Source organism: Vidua macroura, chromosome 2 (genome assembly GCF_024509145.1).
Source record: "Vidua macroura isolate BioBank_ID:100142 chromosome 2, ASM2450914v1, whole genome shotgun sequence".
Classification (NCBI taxonomy): Eukaryota; Metazoa; Chordata; class Aves; order Passeriformes; family Viduidae; genus Vidua; species Vidua macroura.
Window position 1 is genome coordinate 88,134,584 of NC_071572.1, and position 17,584 is coordinate 88,152,167.

A 17,584-nucleotide genomic window follows, 5' to 3' on the forward strand; every position below is an offset into this window, starting at 1 on the left:
GTGAAAGGGTAAATATAGCAGTAAAAATGTGTAGAAATTTAACATGGTGTTGGGAGAAAAATACAGCCAAGAAAAAATGGCACCATCAGTTACAAGTGCTGCATGGCACTTGGATATGGTTTTTGCTGTGGTGTTAAAGGATACTTTGAAGTTCTTGTATTCTCAGTTTGAATTTTAAGAAGTTTTAGCCATTCTGCCCTTTTATACTTTTTACATGTACTGAAATGGTAAGATATTTTACATCATTTACTTACTGATACATTTTTTCCAACACATTTTAATTGCAAAAGCCAACTTCCCATAAATTACATTCAGGAAGATAAACCACTTTGTTTTAATATATCTTTGACTTAAATAATTGTGTAATCCACTCTTACTGACATCAACAAGAATGTTCAGGAAATAAACTAATCAATAACAGCATATACCTATTATTTTTTAGAAGTACGCACTAATGATATGAAAGCAGTTCTGCAGAAGTATGCCCCCTTCATTATTCCATTTTACATTTAGAGCTAGTCAAGTCTGTAGGGAAACACAAACTTCTGCTGGAGAAAGAATGGCACAGCCATCTTGCAGACAAGAGTCAAGTGTGATGGAACAGCAGGAATCAGGAATTATGATGAGCTGAAAACATCTGAGAGTAAACAGGCCATGAGCCATCTGTTGCTGTATCTCCCCACCATCTGAAGTTCCCAATAAAAATCTCAGATTTTTACTGTGCATTTAGTGTAGATCACTAATCCTCAGCTTTCTAGTTTTTACACAAGTGTCTCATCTATAATTTTATGCCAAGCAATTTAAAATAATTTTTAAAGAATTCTTTATATATGGTATATCTATACTACAGCTGTATTTAGGTTCTGCATTGGTTAAGTCAGAATGAATGTTATGAAAACATATTATAGGTAAATTTTGACAACCAAATATTTTCATTGCAGAAAAATATCTGTGTTTATAGTCTCAATTCCCAAACCTGAAATTTAACAACCTGGCACACCTGCAATTTTGAATGTTAATTTTCAGGGTGATTTGGCTTTTGCTTACTTTGTGTTTGTTTAGCACTGGCTTGGATTCCTTTTAAATAAAACTACCCACACATCAGAAGCATTCTTTTTCTTCTTTCTTTCACTTCCTTCTGTGAAGTATTAATCACTATCTAAATTTTACACATATATACAAACACATGTACACACACACACCACCTTATTTTGAGATAACTGTCTCTTTCTCCAAGGAATCCCTGCCATTTTTAAGCTGTTTGTGAACAGGTCAATCTTGAAAACATATGAAAAATAAACATACATTCTTGTTTTCCCCATTATCATTACTGGAACCAAGAGAACATTATTTCAGGTTTGTTCCACATTTGATTCCTCTCAGCTACTCACTCCTAATGTCACATGGTTTACCTGTCTCAGGATAGTAACTGTGCAGCAAATCATTTCTCTGTTTGAAGATCCAGCATGTTCCATCCTGTCTCTCCTAAGGCAGAACTATATACAATGGGATGCAATGGATGCAATTTTATAGAATCAGAGAATATTAAGGGTTTATTCCCCTGAACTCCCTGCCATAGGCAGGACCTCCCACTAGACCAGGTTGCTCAAAGCCTTGGCCAACATGGCCTTGAACACTGCCAGCACTGGGGCATCCATAACCTCCCTGGGCAACCTCTTCCAGTGTTTCGCCACCCTCACAGTAAAAAAATTAATTTTAATATCTAACCTAAATTATACCTCTTTCAGTTTGCACCCATTATTCCTTGTCCTGTCACTACAGTTCCTAACAGAGTCCCTCTCTGGCTTCTCTGCAGGCCCCCTTCAGACAAGGAGGATTTGAGATTTATGGCAAGCTGTTTTATTCAGTTTATTTTCTAAAAACCAGTGTTAGTTTTTCAAAAAGAATTTTTAAAATATTATTTATATTGAGTTAGTTTCCCTACAATTCTCCCTCAGTCTGGAGTCACTGAATTAACTTTTCCTGCATTATAAATCTTCTCCACCTGAGATGCACAACCAATGGCCTGAAGTCTGTTACTCTCATACATACAACAGGTAGCCTAGAAAAGGTTTTCTCCTTTAAAGCAGCATCATGTCAGCAATTGTAAAGCGAAACGCTGTGCCTGCCAAAATTCAAGTCTTACTCTACGGATATCTTCTATATGCAAGAGGCTTCACAGAAGCACTGAATACTCTTCAGTAGAAAAACACTCATACTAGACCAAAGGCTGAAGGACTTCCACAGAAAATTCAGTTATTCAAATGAAGATTTTCTGTGATTAAATAATTCATATTTTCCCTGCATATTCTCAAATGCATAACAGAAAAGCCTATAACTGCTTCTATTTTTCAGGACTCTTCTTTTAAATAATCAGTGACACAGTACTCTATCATGTTATTCTGCTTAAAGTACCACCTTCTAGCTTTCATTCAATTTTGTATTGATTTTGTCTTTCAAATGCAATTCATCATTACTGAAAACTGTCTCTAGCATTTGCTCAGCAGAGACTACTTTCTGTTTCCTGCATACTAATTATGTTCTATGGAATATAGAAAAAAGCTTATGGTTGAGAAGCTTTTCTTCTAAGCCATTCTTCATTTGGGATTGAAAACAGTTTCAAAAGATGCATACTCTTACACTATATTCATCCACCACCATGTTGTTGGACCAGATGTTCATAGTAAGTCCCTTCCAAAGGATATATTCTATATTCTGTCCCTTCTTCATTTAAATTTTTACATTTCCATTTTTGTAGTAGCAAAACCCACTGCAAATCATGTGCCCCATAGGAGTGCTAACGTTCCAGATAGAGTTTGTTAAATAAAAATACTGAATAAAAGTATAAATTACATCAGTTGTGACTGGTACTGACAATGGCAGAGGTGACATCCTCATAATCAATGTAATAAAATCTAGGGTTGCGTAACACTTCCAGAACAGAAATACAAACTGTATTTAAGAGGTAAACTATGAACACATGAAAGTTGTTTTCTAAATGCTGAAGTCTCCACAATTTTCTGCTGTCTGCTTACATTCAGTAGGTATCATTTTCATCATCTATCCCAACTCAGAAACCCTATGGTACAGTAGCCTCGTCTTTAGACAGTTTCACTAGGACTCAAAGTGCAGCTTTGCTTTCTCAAAATGCCCATGACAAATTAGAAAATAAGCATCTGAAAATAAGCATCATTTCATTCTATCCCAAATTAAATCAAAAGTGTTTTGATTTCTATAGACCCTGAATGTTGCCTCCTACTTAAACTTAAAGATAAAACAAGCACAATCTAAATGTGGCTCAAGCATTCGACTACAATACCCATTAAGACCCCAAATTCCATTAACAGATAATTTAACTATATTCATACTAAAATTTATAGGGTTACATACTTAAGACAGCCTACAATGAACAACACTAGGGTTCTCCCCAAGCTGAGATTTGGTGAAATATATCAGCTGAGAAGCACAAGGTTGTTAAACTCCAAACATCAGTCTTTGAAAACTGTACTTCATAACCACATTTTTGAGATTGCTTGGGGTAGAATTCTTGTCTAAGCCAAAAAAATTACAAAACTAGTCACTAAGTCCCACTGTAAAAGCTGTATTTGCCTCTACTCCCACTTACAAACAAAATAAAATTATATAAAATTAAAATAGGATTTAAGCTAGCACTTTAGAGTCCATTTAGTCTGTAGTTTCTTGATCACTTTAAGGCAGAATAAACCAGCACGACTATCAAAAGAATTGATCCTGTCCTCTGTACAAACCCCAGCCATTCATTCATCCCCTTATACTAGCATAAGTCTTCACTCAGTCACACAGAGAACAGAATTGGGAAATTGATCCGTGTCCAATTAATTAAGAAAAAAAAACTTCCTAGGGAGATGCATTCAAAATTGCCTTCACTGTTTCCTGATTTATCTCCCCAGCCTTCCCAACAGAAACTGAAATAAGGCAAAGCCACACTTTAGGATCACTCAGCATGACACTGGCCATGCTGCTCCACAGAAGCAGAGACAGACCTGCCTGAAACAAAATGCTTCATGTTTGTTACTGGTAATGGAGGCACAGCTATCAAACTTTGGGATCAATACGATATCCTTTTGGAAAACCATTTCTGTGGAAACTGCTTCAGGTACCTCTCTTGCAATACACCTGGCTGAAGTGGCTGAGGCTGGTGCTTGGGTGGTCTATGCCACAGGAAGGCTGAGTCATGCAGAGCCAAACAGCCCTTCACAAATCGGCTTCCCTTGTGCTATGGGATGGTTTCTGAACATCTGGCCTATTGACTCACAGTGTGACAATGCTGGCCCTTGATGCACAAGAGTACCAAACACATCCTGCTTGTGTCCCAGTGGTCAAAACCAATTCAAAGCTGTAAAATCAAAGCTGTAAAATCAATTCAAAGCCGTAAAATTGGCATCACAACAACAGGGCTTAGGACAGAGCAACTAACTCTGATGGACTTCTGACACTCAAACACCATGTAATACAGACTAGAAGAAGCCAGGAAAGAGGCACAGGCAAAGGATATTCATAGTTACAACTGGTATTTTTGCAATGACTGTTAGTTGTAAGAATGCTCTAACTAAAAATTAAGATAAAAATCAGAATATGGTTGAAGACCAGGCCTGACCAAAATTGTCATCCATAACTCAGCACCTAAGGAATAGGTGTCCACCAAAATTTCTGAGGCCCACCCATAACAAGCTCTTTACTTCCCAATTTAAAATCTGAATGGATTTTTTCCTGTGTAATTACACAACTCCAGTCTGCTTTATTTAGGGTTTTTTTTTTACATATATGAAAAACATGCCAAAGAACTGCACTGCAATGAAGCAGAATCTACCTACACAGAGCTTTTGTAATTTTGAATTCTTGTGAATTCAGGTGTGAGACATAAATAATATCACCACAGGGTAGTCAGGCAGAGACCACACATTGTAATTCAGTTTAGTTTGTCTTCTAAAGATTGGACAAATACTAGTTGGTGTATGAGGTCTGACATGAAGCCTTTTAGGATAAAAATGTTAGTGGTTTTTCAAACTCAACTCACTAGCGCCTGAATTTTTACTGTGGAATTGGTGTCAAATTGAACAAGAATATTATTTTTTTTGCCTGAAAGTTTCCTCTCCATCATGAGGACAGAGCTCACAACTTAAGATATTAGACCTGTTTCCTTATATCAGTGTTGGTACAGAAGAAGCTTTCTTACATTTCTTAAACACCACCCAAATAACATTTGAAGTGCCAGCTTCTTCAGACACGGCAGTTATGTCAGCCAGCACATATCAGTTTCATTTTTAATGCAAGATATTTATCCTTGCTGAGGAAATATTATGAGTAAAACAAAAGAAAATCTACTGAATTTGCTGAAGTACCATGGAGAAAGTTTTGTTAACCAACAAAAAATACAATTCAATTTGGACAGTCACTCACCAGAAGTTACACTTTCTAATGTTCCTAAGTACATCTGATATTCTCTAATTCAGCTGCCACCTGTATCACACATATAATTGTGTTAGCGCAAAGAAAAGAAAAATATTTTTCCACATACCTCTCTGCCAGCCTTTGCTGGAATGTGTCCCTGAGTCTCTCTCAACTTGCGAGCACTGTCAAGTTTTGCTTGAAGTTCTGAAGCTAAATCCTTCAATGAAAGTCATAGTACTCCATTAGTTTAACTATCTTAAACTTTTCGGAGATTTTCATATCAAAATGAACTATTAATTTCATTTTTTGTGTTTTGGTATAACGTTTTAAACTCTAACGACACAAAATACTAAAGAAAATGTCAGTATAATTCACACAACTCTTTATAGGATATAACATTAAAAAAACGTTCAGAATAGAGGCACCTGAAGTATAGGAACAAGTATTGCCATAAGAAGACCAGAAAACGTATTCTTAAGCATTATTAAGTTCTACTAATAAATGCTTTGTATAATTAGGCATAGGCATTACTTTATGTATTGGAACCTAAACAAGGAAGCCTGAACACATCATATGTAACATTCACATTCTCTGGACAGAGAGACATGATTCTGTCTCTCAGGATTTCCTGGAGAAGCACAGAGAGAAGAAGAGAAAACAATCTTTATCTCTGCTCCTTTGTTTTCCCCATGTGGAATGTGGTATGGAGATTGTTTACCTGAAGTGATTGCTTGATTGGAATTCTGGTGAAGGTTGTTTGGGTTCAATGACCAATCAGATCCAGCTGTGTCTCAGACTCTCAGCAGAGAGTCACGAGTTTTTTAGTTAGTTAGATAGGTAAGTAAGAAGTATGTAGAATAGTATAGTATCTCTTTAAATAGTATATTAATGTAATATAGTATAGTTTTAATAAAGCTATCCTTCAGCCTTCTGATCTGGAGCCAGGCATCATCATTTCTTCCCTGCATCCGGGGTTCGCCACATTTGTACAATAATAATTTTTTTTTTTCTTGTACACAAACACACATACATCAGCTCTATGGGTCTAGGGAACTATCTCTCAGAAATTTTTGCTATGAAGTTTCACAGCTCTCTACACTCCATGTCCAACTTCTGTGCTTCAGATCTTATCTTGAGAATTAAAATGTACAAGAGGTAGAAAATAAGAAGAGTTTACAGTCTTGTGCAAATTGGTTTTGATGCTCCTGTGCTCTCTTAACCATCTGATTATTAACTAAATAGAAGTATTTCAGAATATCTTGGATTGCTAGGAATTACCAGCCTATCAACCTGTAAATAATAGAACCATTTATACTCTAACCCCTCTGTCAGTTTCACTGACTGGACTCCAACCATCATGCCCGTATTTGCTTCCCCAAAATTAAGTCATTTGATCAACACCAGGCAGCAGATCAGTAACAAGAATAGATTCAGAATTAATTTGGCCCACATGGCCAACCTCGAGTTCCAGCCACCAGAACATGTTGTTACATAACCAACTGTTCTGGTGTGTGGGGATGAACTTGCTTAAACAAGCATTTTCAATCTGATTAGAGAAAGACCATGAAAAATATTTAAAATGCCACAAGGCTATAATATATTATATTATATATATTATATATATATATATATAATATATATATTATACTAGCTATTTTATTTTTTAAATTGTTGTTGTTTGGTTTTAGTTGTTTTTTTTTTTATTAGGTTGATTCAGAGCGCATATATAGAAAACTGTATATATATAAATAATAATAAAATTGTAGTACTGGTTTCTGCCACATGATCTGGGTCAAAACAAAACAAAACGATAGAATATTAAATGAATTACACTCTCCCCACAGAATATGTGTATATTTTTCATCAAATCACTTACATTCAGTTCCCATCAGGTTGAAAAGAAAAAGACCAGATAATTTGCCCAAAGTTTTGTTTAGGCTATGCTACTGAAGCTGAGCAGTATCAGAAAAAAATGTTAACAAATTTTTGCTGCTTTCCATCAATTTTGGAAAACCTTCCCCTCCACAGTACTTTAGCAACTAGTGTATAGATAGCTTACACTACACCAGTCCCTCACAAACCTATCATATAATTACTTCCATAAACATATTTTTCCTCACTAGTGTACTTTTTTACTTGTACTTTATTTAGTACTAACTAAGAAAACTAGATATTAACTTATGGACACATCTACTTAAATCATTAACACTGTATCTTAGTAGGAAATACATTGCTGCAACTTACTTTTAATTTACCTTTGAAGCTAGTAACATTTAAAATGGACAGGATTTCTAGATAAGGTATTGCTGTTCAAATGTTTAAAGTTACATACTCATATCTATGTCTAAACGTCTGTGGAAAAAGAATTCATAACATAAAATTGGTTTGAAAATATTTATAAAATGGACACTTTCTCCTAACAAAATTTGAATTATCTGATAAGGGCTTCAACAAAGATCAACACCATGTCCTAGTCAAGCAATAATGACAAAACATACTAAACTTTCCACAAATCAAAGAATCAATAGCTCTTGAGAAATATTAATTTACCACTTGGAGATGTAACATGTTTTATATATTACTATAAATAAATATTTATTTATTATTTCTTAAATATGCAGATTTTGGTGTAAATATTATGTTACAAGAGGCAAACTAAACTTAAAAAATAAATACAAAAGCCCACAGTGATAGCATTTGCTTCTAAAAAATATGAAAATAGTTCCTTAAGAGCAGCTATTCAGAGCCAAGCACTTGAAAAACACAGCTTAAAAACTAACAGATTCTGACCTTGTTATAACTGAAGCTTCCAGACAGTACTACTGAAGGCAATTAACTCATTATAGCCATGTTTAATGTAATAAATAAAATACATAAACCTCCAAATTTAGTGTTGCACAAGAGTGAAATTCTTGTTCCTTCAGGTAGCTGGCTGAAACAAGCCATGTTAAATGTGCAGCTGTTTGTCCCAGCTCCACAGACCAACCTCAATCAGAGCAGGACCACAAAGCATTCCACAGCTGTTCTCAGTGTAGAGCTGGCTGCAATGGTATATGCTATTCCTTTCAGTTTTACAATTTCCATAACCCAATTAATAAGCCCGCTTACACAGCAGAGCTATGGACCACAAGTACCTACTTGTGACAAAGCTGATGAAATAAGTACAGCTCCAGACACTGTTTACCTTGTAACCAAGACAGGGAGCTTTGTCGTTTTCACCTACTGCCTTTTTTATAAAAAGACAATAAATACTATAAAAAGGGCAGAGAACAACTGGTTTTAGGTATGCTGCATATCCTAAAAAGCCGGGGTCCTGAATCCTCTACTCTAGTCTATTAACTACTGCATTTAAAGCAGAAATTACTGTAAAAGCACTATCTTCAAATCCTACCAAATTTTGCAAGTCTTTTTTTGCTTGAATCAATACCCTTTCAAAAAAAACCACCCGAACAATTAAATCACTGTGAGCTTTGAAGAAAAATTGTAGTAAATCATGACAGTTTTCCACAGCCATTACCGTGTCTCCCATGAGTTCTGCTTTCACAATCCTCGCTCCCAGTCTGTTCATCTCCTCTTCACTAAGCACCCGAGGCGGCTCATCCTTTGATGCTCTGTAAAACACCAGCTGCACTCAAGCCACAGAAAAACAGTGCAGTATTCACCTGTGTAATTCAGAATGATAAGCCTACTATACTTGTATATATGTGTCTATTGGCAAAATAATTGAAAACTACATATTATAAAAATGTATTTACAGATAGAAGCTGCCAAGGACACTGAAACCAAAGACCTTGAATAAAATTTTTACGAGGTTTGTTTCCTTTAACTTTTGAGAACAACTCAAATGAAAAGCACTATCTGTGAACATTCTCTCAGAATGAAAAAACAGTCAAAAGTCAGTAGCAATTATAAGCAGGAAAAAAACAAGGGAAAGAGAAACAGAAAATGTTATTCTAACCTACTCTAATTCTTCTTTCTGGCTTTGGCCATGCTTTTACATCTCAGCTGCTGCAAAATCACCAATTTCTGAGTTATTCTGGCCTTCCACATCTTGAAGATGACTTATTTTCCTACATTTATCTGCTCACAGTACAATCTTTACATCTGAATACGTTACGGCTGATACAGAAGAGTTTCCATGGAAAATTAACTGGCACCATTTTAAAAATATCAAGTCCCCCTAGAGAAGCCACAGCTGGTAATAAAGAGTACTGTATCTTAATGTTAATATTAAAAACTTAGCATATTACTTTTTATGATGTTTATTAAATACGGATTCCAAGAAATACTGCAAAAGGGCATCAGAGTAAGTTTGGCTCTTGTTCTCTGGCCCTAGGAAAGACTAAAACCAACTAACTCTAAAAGTAAAATATCTAACACAAAAGATACATAGGAGTACAGTTATGACATTGTTCCTGCTGGTAGAGAGAGAATTCACTCACTAACTGATATGGTTAACCCCTGTAGGATTTGAAGAAGGAGAAATCTTTGAATATGGTGTCCTCTTTGAACACCAGGCCTCCCCCATCCTGAGAAAATGACTAAAGTTGCTTTTCTTCATTTTCAAGATGCCCAATCCAAACCCCTAGAACTCAGCAGAATTTACTTTAATTTCACCAAAAACAAAACATTCAAAGATTAAGTTCCCACTGTTCCTTAAGCTGTATCCTTCAAAGCAAGGCAGACTACTTCAGAAAAGGGAACAAAAGGTTTTTATTAATTCATATACGCTTTTTTTTAATGGTGCTAGTGCTTGAATCATTGTCTGAACTTTTTGAGACTTGAGACATTGCTTTGATTTGCTTTTTATCTTGTCTCAAATTAAACTCTGAAGCAGTCACATTATTAAGTGTGACTTCCAGCAAACACTAGCTGATGGACTTTTCCTCTGGGGAGATCCCTTGGACATCCAATCAGCACTTTTAATTAACCTGTGTCATAACTGTCCAAAACACTTTGATTTATAGGCTGAAGAGGCTTCCTCTGTGCTTTAGAAAAGATAAAATTTAAAAGCCATACTTTCAGCATGAGAGATGAGGAACTGAATCAGCAACACCTATTAATTCAAGCCTTCACCTCAAAGATTTACTTTTTGTGACTGACAACACTACCAAAAGAGTACATGCACTACAAGTCTAGAAACTTTAAGAAGAAAAAGAAAACAGCAGTGTATAAATTACTCTCAACAGGTATCTACTGCACAAATCGAAACCTGAAACATTCCAAAAGCCTGAATTTTCTACAAAATACAGTACCAAAAACATACTTCTGACTGCTAGAAAGAGGAAGACAGATTATTCACTACTTCAAAACACACAGAATCTCAGGAGTTAAAAAGTCATCTTACAAGAACCTGGATATAAGTTATGTCAATAAGCAGAGGCTATATGGTTTTGCAGGCCTAAGTAATCCCCACTTTACTAATGAGTCAGCTTAGTAATTGCATTGGCTAAGAAATATGATTAAAATATCAAAGATGCACAATTGGGTTTAACAACACCAGAACGGAAAACACATGCAAAAGAAAATATCAGCCGAACAGTTTCTACATCTAGTTCTCTGCTGTGAAGAAAAGAGTTATCTTTTCTATCATAATAATTGAATTCTTTGAACTTGAGCAAGTAAACCACTTCCGCACACAATCTCATTTCCCAAAATTTGCAGCTTTGTCCAGTTACAATTACCATTGTACTTAATAAATGTAGGAGTTAAAAAAAAGGTACTGTTTTTGTACCTACAACTAAAAAAAGTGAATCACCGTTATTTCACAAAAAAAAAAAATAAAAAAGGACTGAAAAGAATAGCTGTTTCTTTAAAGAAAACAATACTGAGGCAATGGTATCACTAACTTCCACTCAATGATTACATGTTCTACTAGGTCTGGCTGGATGGGATGGAATTTATTTTTTCCACAGCAATGCGGTGGTGCGTTTTCCTCCATATTGTGCCTAGCCCTCCCCTTCCCAGGCCATTCTGCAATCCTAGGAATTCCCATTATGCTTTGGCCTTTGTGGACCAATGAAGTATCCCTTGACTGCAGCAGGAACTCTTGCCAGGCTAAGGTGGGAGCACACTGTCCGCACCTGGAACTCCTGGTGCCTGCCAGTGGGGAACAAAGGCAGAAACCTCAGTCAGCCCCTGGCAGCCTCTGATCATTACTCACCTGAACCACAGCCTGAGTGGAACAGTACCATTGCTACTGGAATTTTTAAAATTCCAGTGACTGTGCCAGACTGTGGCCAGGATGTAAATTTACTGATGACTGCAGCCCAACGCACTGCGACCCCACCAACAGCAGTGCTGTGTGAGGCCCTCTGAGCTCTCCTAGACCACAGCTGGCTGTGCCAGCATTGCACTGAGTGGGACACCTCTCAGAACTCAACAGCTCCCCAGTTTGCAAAGATTAGAGCACCATGATAGAAAGCTGAAACTCTCCACTCCTTGAGGCTCAACTCCTGCTTGTTGATAAATTCCAGTACATTTGAAACATTTCACTGAACTCAAGAGGAACTCTTAATAGGCATTTTTTATATATTCACATATATATATATTTATACATTTATACACTTCTATCCCTATATATCTCTTTTCATCCATGTGCATGCATGTGTGAATTATTGGAACAATCTGAAAGAAGAGTCATAGTAAAAATCACACTAGTCAAATCACTGGAAGAACCAGTAAGCTGCTAATACTGGAGGAACAGGAGACAGAGCAAAAGGTCAGTTTCTCTACAACTTGTCTGACCACCTCTCTTTCCTACTCTCCATTGTCTCTCACAAAAGCAAGTAATGGAAAACTAAATTCCTGCTGCCTATTAAGTTTATGTTTCCTTTCCCACTCTATTAATGCTTCCTCTTGACCACAGAAAACATACTTTCAATTAAATACCTTCTACTATTTTTCATATGCTACTACTTTAGCATATGAGCTCATCTCTCAAGTGGCAAACCTATCCCTGCTGTATTAATTATTTCAGTTTTTAGTCAGCATTTTCTAACATTTCAAGATTGTATTTTATAAATTCAATGACCATTAAGATATTTTGGAGGCTTTTTTTGCCTAAGAGGCCAATTTTACCACAGTATGAACTAACATTAGAAAGAAGCAGAAAATAACCTATCATTAGCAACTCTCAAATGTGCTGAGGAGACAGATCAGGTAAAGGACATTCACTGCTTCTGTTTAACTTACTTCTACCTGCCCTTAGCTGGAGGCTAAGACTCCTCCTCCAAACTAAAGAGATCTGATATAATCAGCGCTTATAATGTCAAAAAGGAGATAGAGCTTTTGTTCTATTTTGCAATGAAAAACCAAGTATATATAGCAAATAAAAACCAAGTATACATAGCAAATAAAAACCAAGTAAAGATGTTCATAGAATACCTAGAGGATGATGTTTTGCTGTCAGATAAAATCTGTTTCTTCTCAGGGGTATTGCTTGTGTGTTCCTGTCGCGACTTCTCTTTTTCATCACTTGGAGTTCTTTTCCAACTTTTGCCATCAATTTGTTCCCTAGTACCTGATGATTTTTGGTCAGATTTTAATTTCTCATTGCTATCTTCTGTGTGTGTTTTGGTCCACAGTGCAGTATCCTCATCAGGTTTCTGAAAACGGTTGCTCAAAGAGCTATGAGCTGAGTCCTCCTTGGAAGAGGACTGCTTTAACCTGGAGTCTCTGGGTGCACTGTAAGACATTAAATCATCTTCAGAGGGTTTCAAAAATTTGTGTTTCAAGTTGCTTAGAGATGAATTCCTTTCCTGATTTTGTTTTTCACTGGAGTATTTTTCTGCTTTGGAGCTGTAACCCCTTGATACTGAGTCCGTGCTACTGCGTCCACATTCCTGGTCTGCTCTTGACACCTCTCTTCTGTAACCCTTGTTATCCTGTGCCCACCCTTTGCCATACTTCTCCCTGGAATAGCCCCCAAACTTGTGTCTGTCTCTATCATCTTCATCTCGTGTCACCTTTTCAATATGCTGTTCTTTCTTGTCTTTCTTCTCTTTCTCACATTCTGAATAGTCAGTCTTCTTCCATCTTCCACTTCTATGAAAATTTTCCTTTTTGGATGCAGCTTTTTCAGCTTCTTCTAATCGTGACTGAAATACCTCCACTGACTAGAAGGAAAAACAAAAAAGTCATACCACTTTTAAGGCCATGGGGTACTGATGAAGTATTTCAAATTTGCTACAAGACTTCATATATTAAAAACATTTAACAAGAAAAATATATAAAAGGCTGGGTAGCGCTAAACCACAAGCTAATCACTTGAGAGAAGCTTGAGAGAGTCTGTTTTTTCCTGCTTCTTTTCACGTTTTACTTCATACATTGTGCCTTCCTACTTCATGTGCCTTTATATGAAAGTAATCTTTTCCAAACATTTATTGGTATGAAGATAATTTAACTGAAGATCCTTACCCCATATCTCTCAGCTACAATTTCCTCAAAATTTCGCTTCTCTCTCTCAGCCTGCTCCTTCATCCTTTGGTATGATTTTCGCAGCCAACTTAATCCAGCATCTTCTACCACTGTAACTAAAGTAGAAAACAAGAAGAGGTTGTAGTTTTACATCTCAAGTAATTATTCCTATTTAACCTTATTCTGTATGTGACATTAAAGCTTCACCTAAACTTATTGTAAAAATTGAAGGAGTGCAAAAGAAAAACAGAATTAATATACGAATACAATTACATATTTTCATAATTTAATGCTGGTTACACCTCAGCAATACCACTCATTTAATTTAAGCTTCTCTAGTTTATCACAAGCAGTTTCCAAGACAGGAGTGGCATATGAGAAGTTGTGGAGTTTCTTTATGACATTAAAACACACTCAATGATGCCTGATCTGATGTCTGATCTCTGTGACTCCTAAAAGTGGGCATGAGGTTCATGGTTTCTGGGACAGACTGTCCACAGGGAAAGGCTCTCAGAAAGCACAGACCCAACTCTTCTCTGTTGACAAAATACAAGGAGCATTGTCACCACATAATAAATGTTTCATGACATTTTGGAAAAGGTTTTTATTACTGTGTTTGCTGGAAATGGGCAGGATAACCCCGGGGTAAGGAAAAAAGTGAAAAGTCTACAGAAATACTATTTTTCAAAAACTGCATCTGTAATGTGCTTCATTTTGATGTGACTCAGACTTCTGTGGGTGAATACTTTAAAACTGTAATTTGTGCAATGGAATGAAAGTAACCAAATGGGTTGACAACAATTTATCTTGTCTTGGTTAAATCATGCTTTTCTTTAATTAGTTCAAAATGGAGAATTTCTGTAAGGATATTAAAGGTCAAACCACTCTAGATTAAAACCCATTGAAGAGAAATTCTGCAAAACACCATACTATGATACTAATCCAATATTCACTATGGAATTCATCAAAATTTTACTTTATTACCTATATTATTAATAATATATATATAATTCTTAATTCTGTTACAACAACATTAGGAGTCATTCGTTAGGAACACAGAGTCCAGAAATTGGAGACAGAAATTTAAGATTATTACTGAAAGTTGCTCTTAACCTTTCTTAACTGAAGCCTCTTCATCCTTCTCTGGTGGCAAACCTGTACCACCATCTTTCCAATAGGGATTGAGTTCTCTCTCAGACAGCATGGCCTAAAACAGAAATAATTTAAATGTTTGCATAGCATATGGTTTGTATTTTATAGAATATCTGATAACTTTTGAGAGACTTGTGTGTGAAGTCTGTGTTATATTGTCAATTCACCACCACCACTTTCATGGTCTAAGCATCTGTTGTACACATGTTTTGGGTACCAAGAAAAAGCAGACAATCTGGTGCAGAAAACACAGGAGTATAAACCTGCATGGACAGCAAGTAGTTAGGTGGGAGAGTCTATAAAAATCATTCTTCTCTAAGATTAAGAATACATATAAATTGTCATTAACCATATAATACATGCTAACATTCTGATGATTTAAGATACACACATTAAATGGTCCTCCAACAGCTCTGAAATAATGTTCAGGGGAAAAAACTGTGGAGAAAAAAAAATTTAAAATATTAATCTTTTGTCTAAAGACAATAACCAAGGCACTGCATACTATACAAAAACATCGATCTAGGTCAATGTTTCTTTCCCAAGCAGAACAGCTAACTGGGAAACCTAGTGGCAAGAAAGAGACTGCTGTGAAATGTGAGGACAAAGCAATATTAGCTAGTGATCCATCACTATGTTTTCAGATCAGACTACATAGCATTTAACAAGGTAAATGAACAAAGAAGCCATCAACTGTATGTACAAAGAGTTAATTCCATGACAGCAACCTTTTCTTCAGCCAGACTCTGAGTCACCCATGTGTTCACCAACAACTGAGACATGAAAGGCACAACAACTGCTCCGAGTTTTTTCTTTAGGAAAAAACAAGCCTCATTACCCTACACTTAAATACAGTAACTTAAGTAAGCTTTTACCACACTAAACAAGAGGTGCTCCTTTCACACACCATGGAGAAGGCCAGACCAGCAGTCTGTCATTGTTACTAGCAGAATTTAGTACTAACAAAAGTAGCTTTCTCCTTACCTAGAAGTTAAAAGGCTTTTCTCCACAACCCTGATGTATGAAGCCTTCCATTCAAACAGACCAATTTAATTAAAATCATTATCACATCAGGCATTAGTTTTAATAACAACAAAGACCTACATATTTGAACCAATTAATTATTTTATTCATCACACAAAATTTAGTAAAAGGCAGAGAAGAAATAAGATATTATTCCTCCTACCTGCTCAAGTTCTTGAGCTTTCTGCCGTTCCAATACTTTTTCTTTGTGTCTTTCACCTTTGACAGCTGCTACTGATGTTGTTTTCAATGACATGAAGTTTAAATTCATCCATTCTTCTCTCTTTAAAATAAACACAAAGAATCAGTGTTCATAATTCCAACAAAAACATGGCTTATGTGCCAAACCAAAGCAGTGCAACTACTGACAAATGTTGCTGACAATAAACAGTACAGGTTCTACAAACACATATGAAATACATTAATGAAAAGCAAATATAATCTTAAGAACTCTAATCTTCCAATTTTTAATACTTAAACAAATTTCATGTCTCCCTGTAATATGAAATACGTATTTACAATGGTATTTAAGGCATTAGTAAGCATGCATATTGTACAGACTGCTAATCATTAGCATAAACAAATACTGTACATCTCATTTAGCTAACTCTAATCTCATGATCTCTCACATCTCTGCTAGTGTATACAAAATCTGCAATCAGTATCTGAGCATAGTTCATACCTCAGAAATCCAGGCACTAACTGCACCTTCAAACTTAACAGTTATACATCTAAATTCTGTGAACTGTACCCACAATAACAGCTAGAAAACTGCATTTACAGAACCTAAGGCAGACCAAGGAGATTTTTAAAATGAGGACTAGACTAAAGAAAAGCAGCATATTAAAAGCCTAGATATACCTACTACCTTTATACAGGTTAAAACCTGAAGCCTCAAAAGCAAGCAGTGACATACACATTGTAAGCAATTACTCTATAAAGGCAAGTATTTAGAGCAATTTTGTAATTCTAGTATAGCAACAAAAATGACCAGATTACATCTATTTTGAAATATGTCCTTGCAGAAGAATCTTCCTATCTTCAACAGAGTTCAAGACTGAGTTGTCAATCTGAACAGATGCCATATGTCACTTTGTCTCTATTATTTAAAAATTATGTTAGGCAACATGCCAGAGAATTTCAGAGGTGAAACACAACATTCCATTTTTCAGATCTCTTCCAAGAAAGAGAAGGAACTGAAAAAATATCTATCTTCAAGTGATTCAATAACATCTTTGTCCACATCAGCAAGCAATGTGCATCAACAAATGTGGATGTGCACGGGACCTCTGGTGGTCATCTGATCCAAACCCCCACTCAACCTAGGGCCAGTTTATTCAATTGTAGAACATTCACCATTGTGAAGAAATTGTGAAGAAAAAAGTAACACGTCTAGTCAAGATCTTTAAGATGATGTCTTCAAGAAAATCAAACTAACTTGTAAGAGCCTCAAAATCTGATAGGAGTTGGTGCTGGGCAACATTAAGAGTAGTGCCTTGTTAAACACTCAGAACTATTAGGTAGAGAAGTCTTCCAATCAATGAAAAGTAGTATTTACCCA

General features: G+C 36.0%; 1 protein-coding gene across 2 annotated transcripts in view; it reads right to left on the bottom strand.

Annotated features, from left to right (window-relative positions):
* The window catches only part of CWF19L2 (CWF19 like cell cycle control factor 2), a 58,659-nt gene that overhangs the window by 27,261 nt on the left and 13,814 nt on the right, over positions 1 to 17,584 (bottom strand). For both annotated transcript variants that reach the window (XM_053971746.1, XM_053971747.1), the window contains exons 5-10: positions 16,187 to 16,306; positions 14,962 to 15,055; positions 13,849 to 13,964; positions 12,817 to 13,547; positions 8,948 to 9,041; positions 5,558 to 5,647 (exon numbers count right to left, since the gene is read on the bottom strand). In XM_053971746.1, the coding sequence (XP_053827721.1) occupies positions 5,558 to 5,647; positions 8,948 to 9,041; positions 12,817 to 13,547; positions 13,849 to 13,964; positions 14,962 to 15,055; positions 16,187 to 16,306 (1,245 nt within the window). The remainder of the gene's footprint in view (positions 1 to 5,557; positions 5,648 to 8,947; positions 9,042 to 12,816; positions 13,548 to 13,848; positions 13,965 to 14,961; positions 15,056 to 16,186; positions 16,307 to 17,584) is intronic.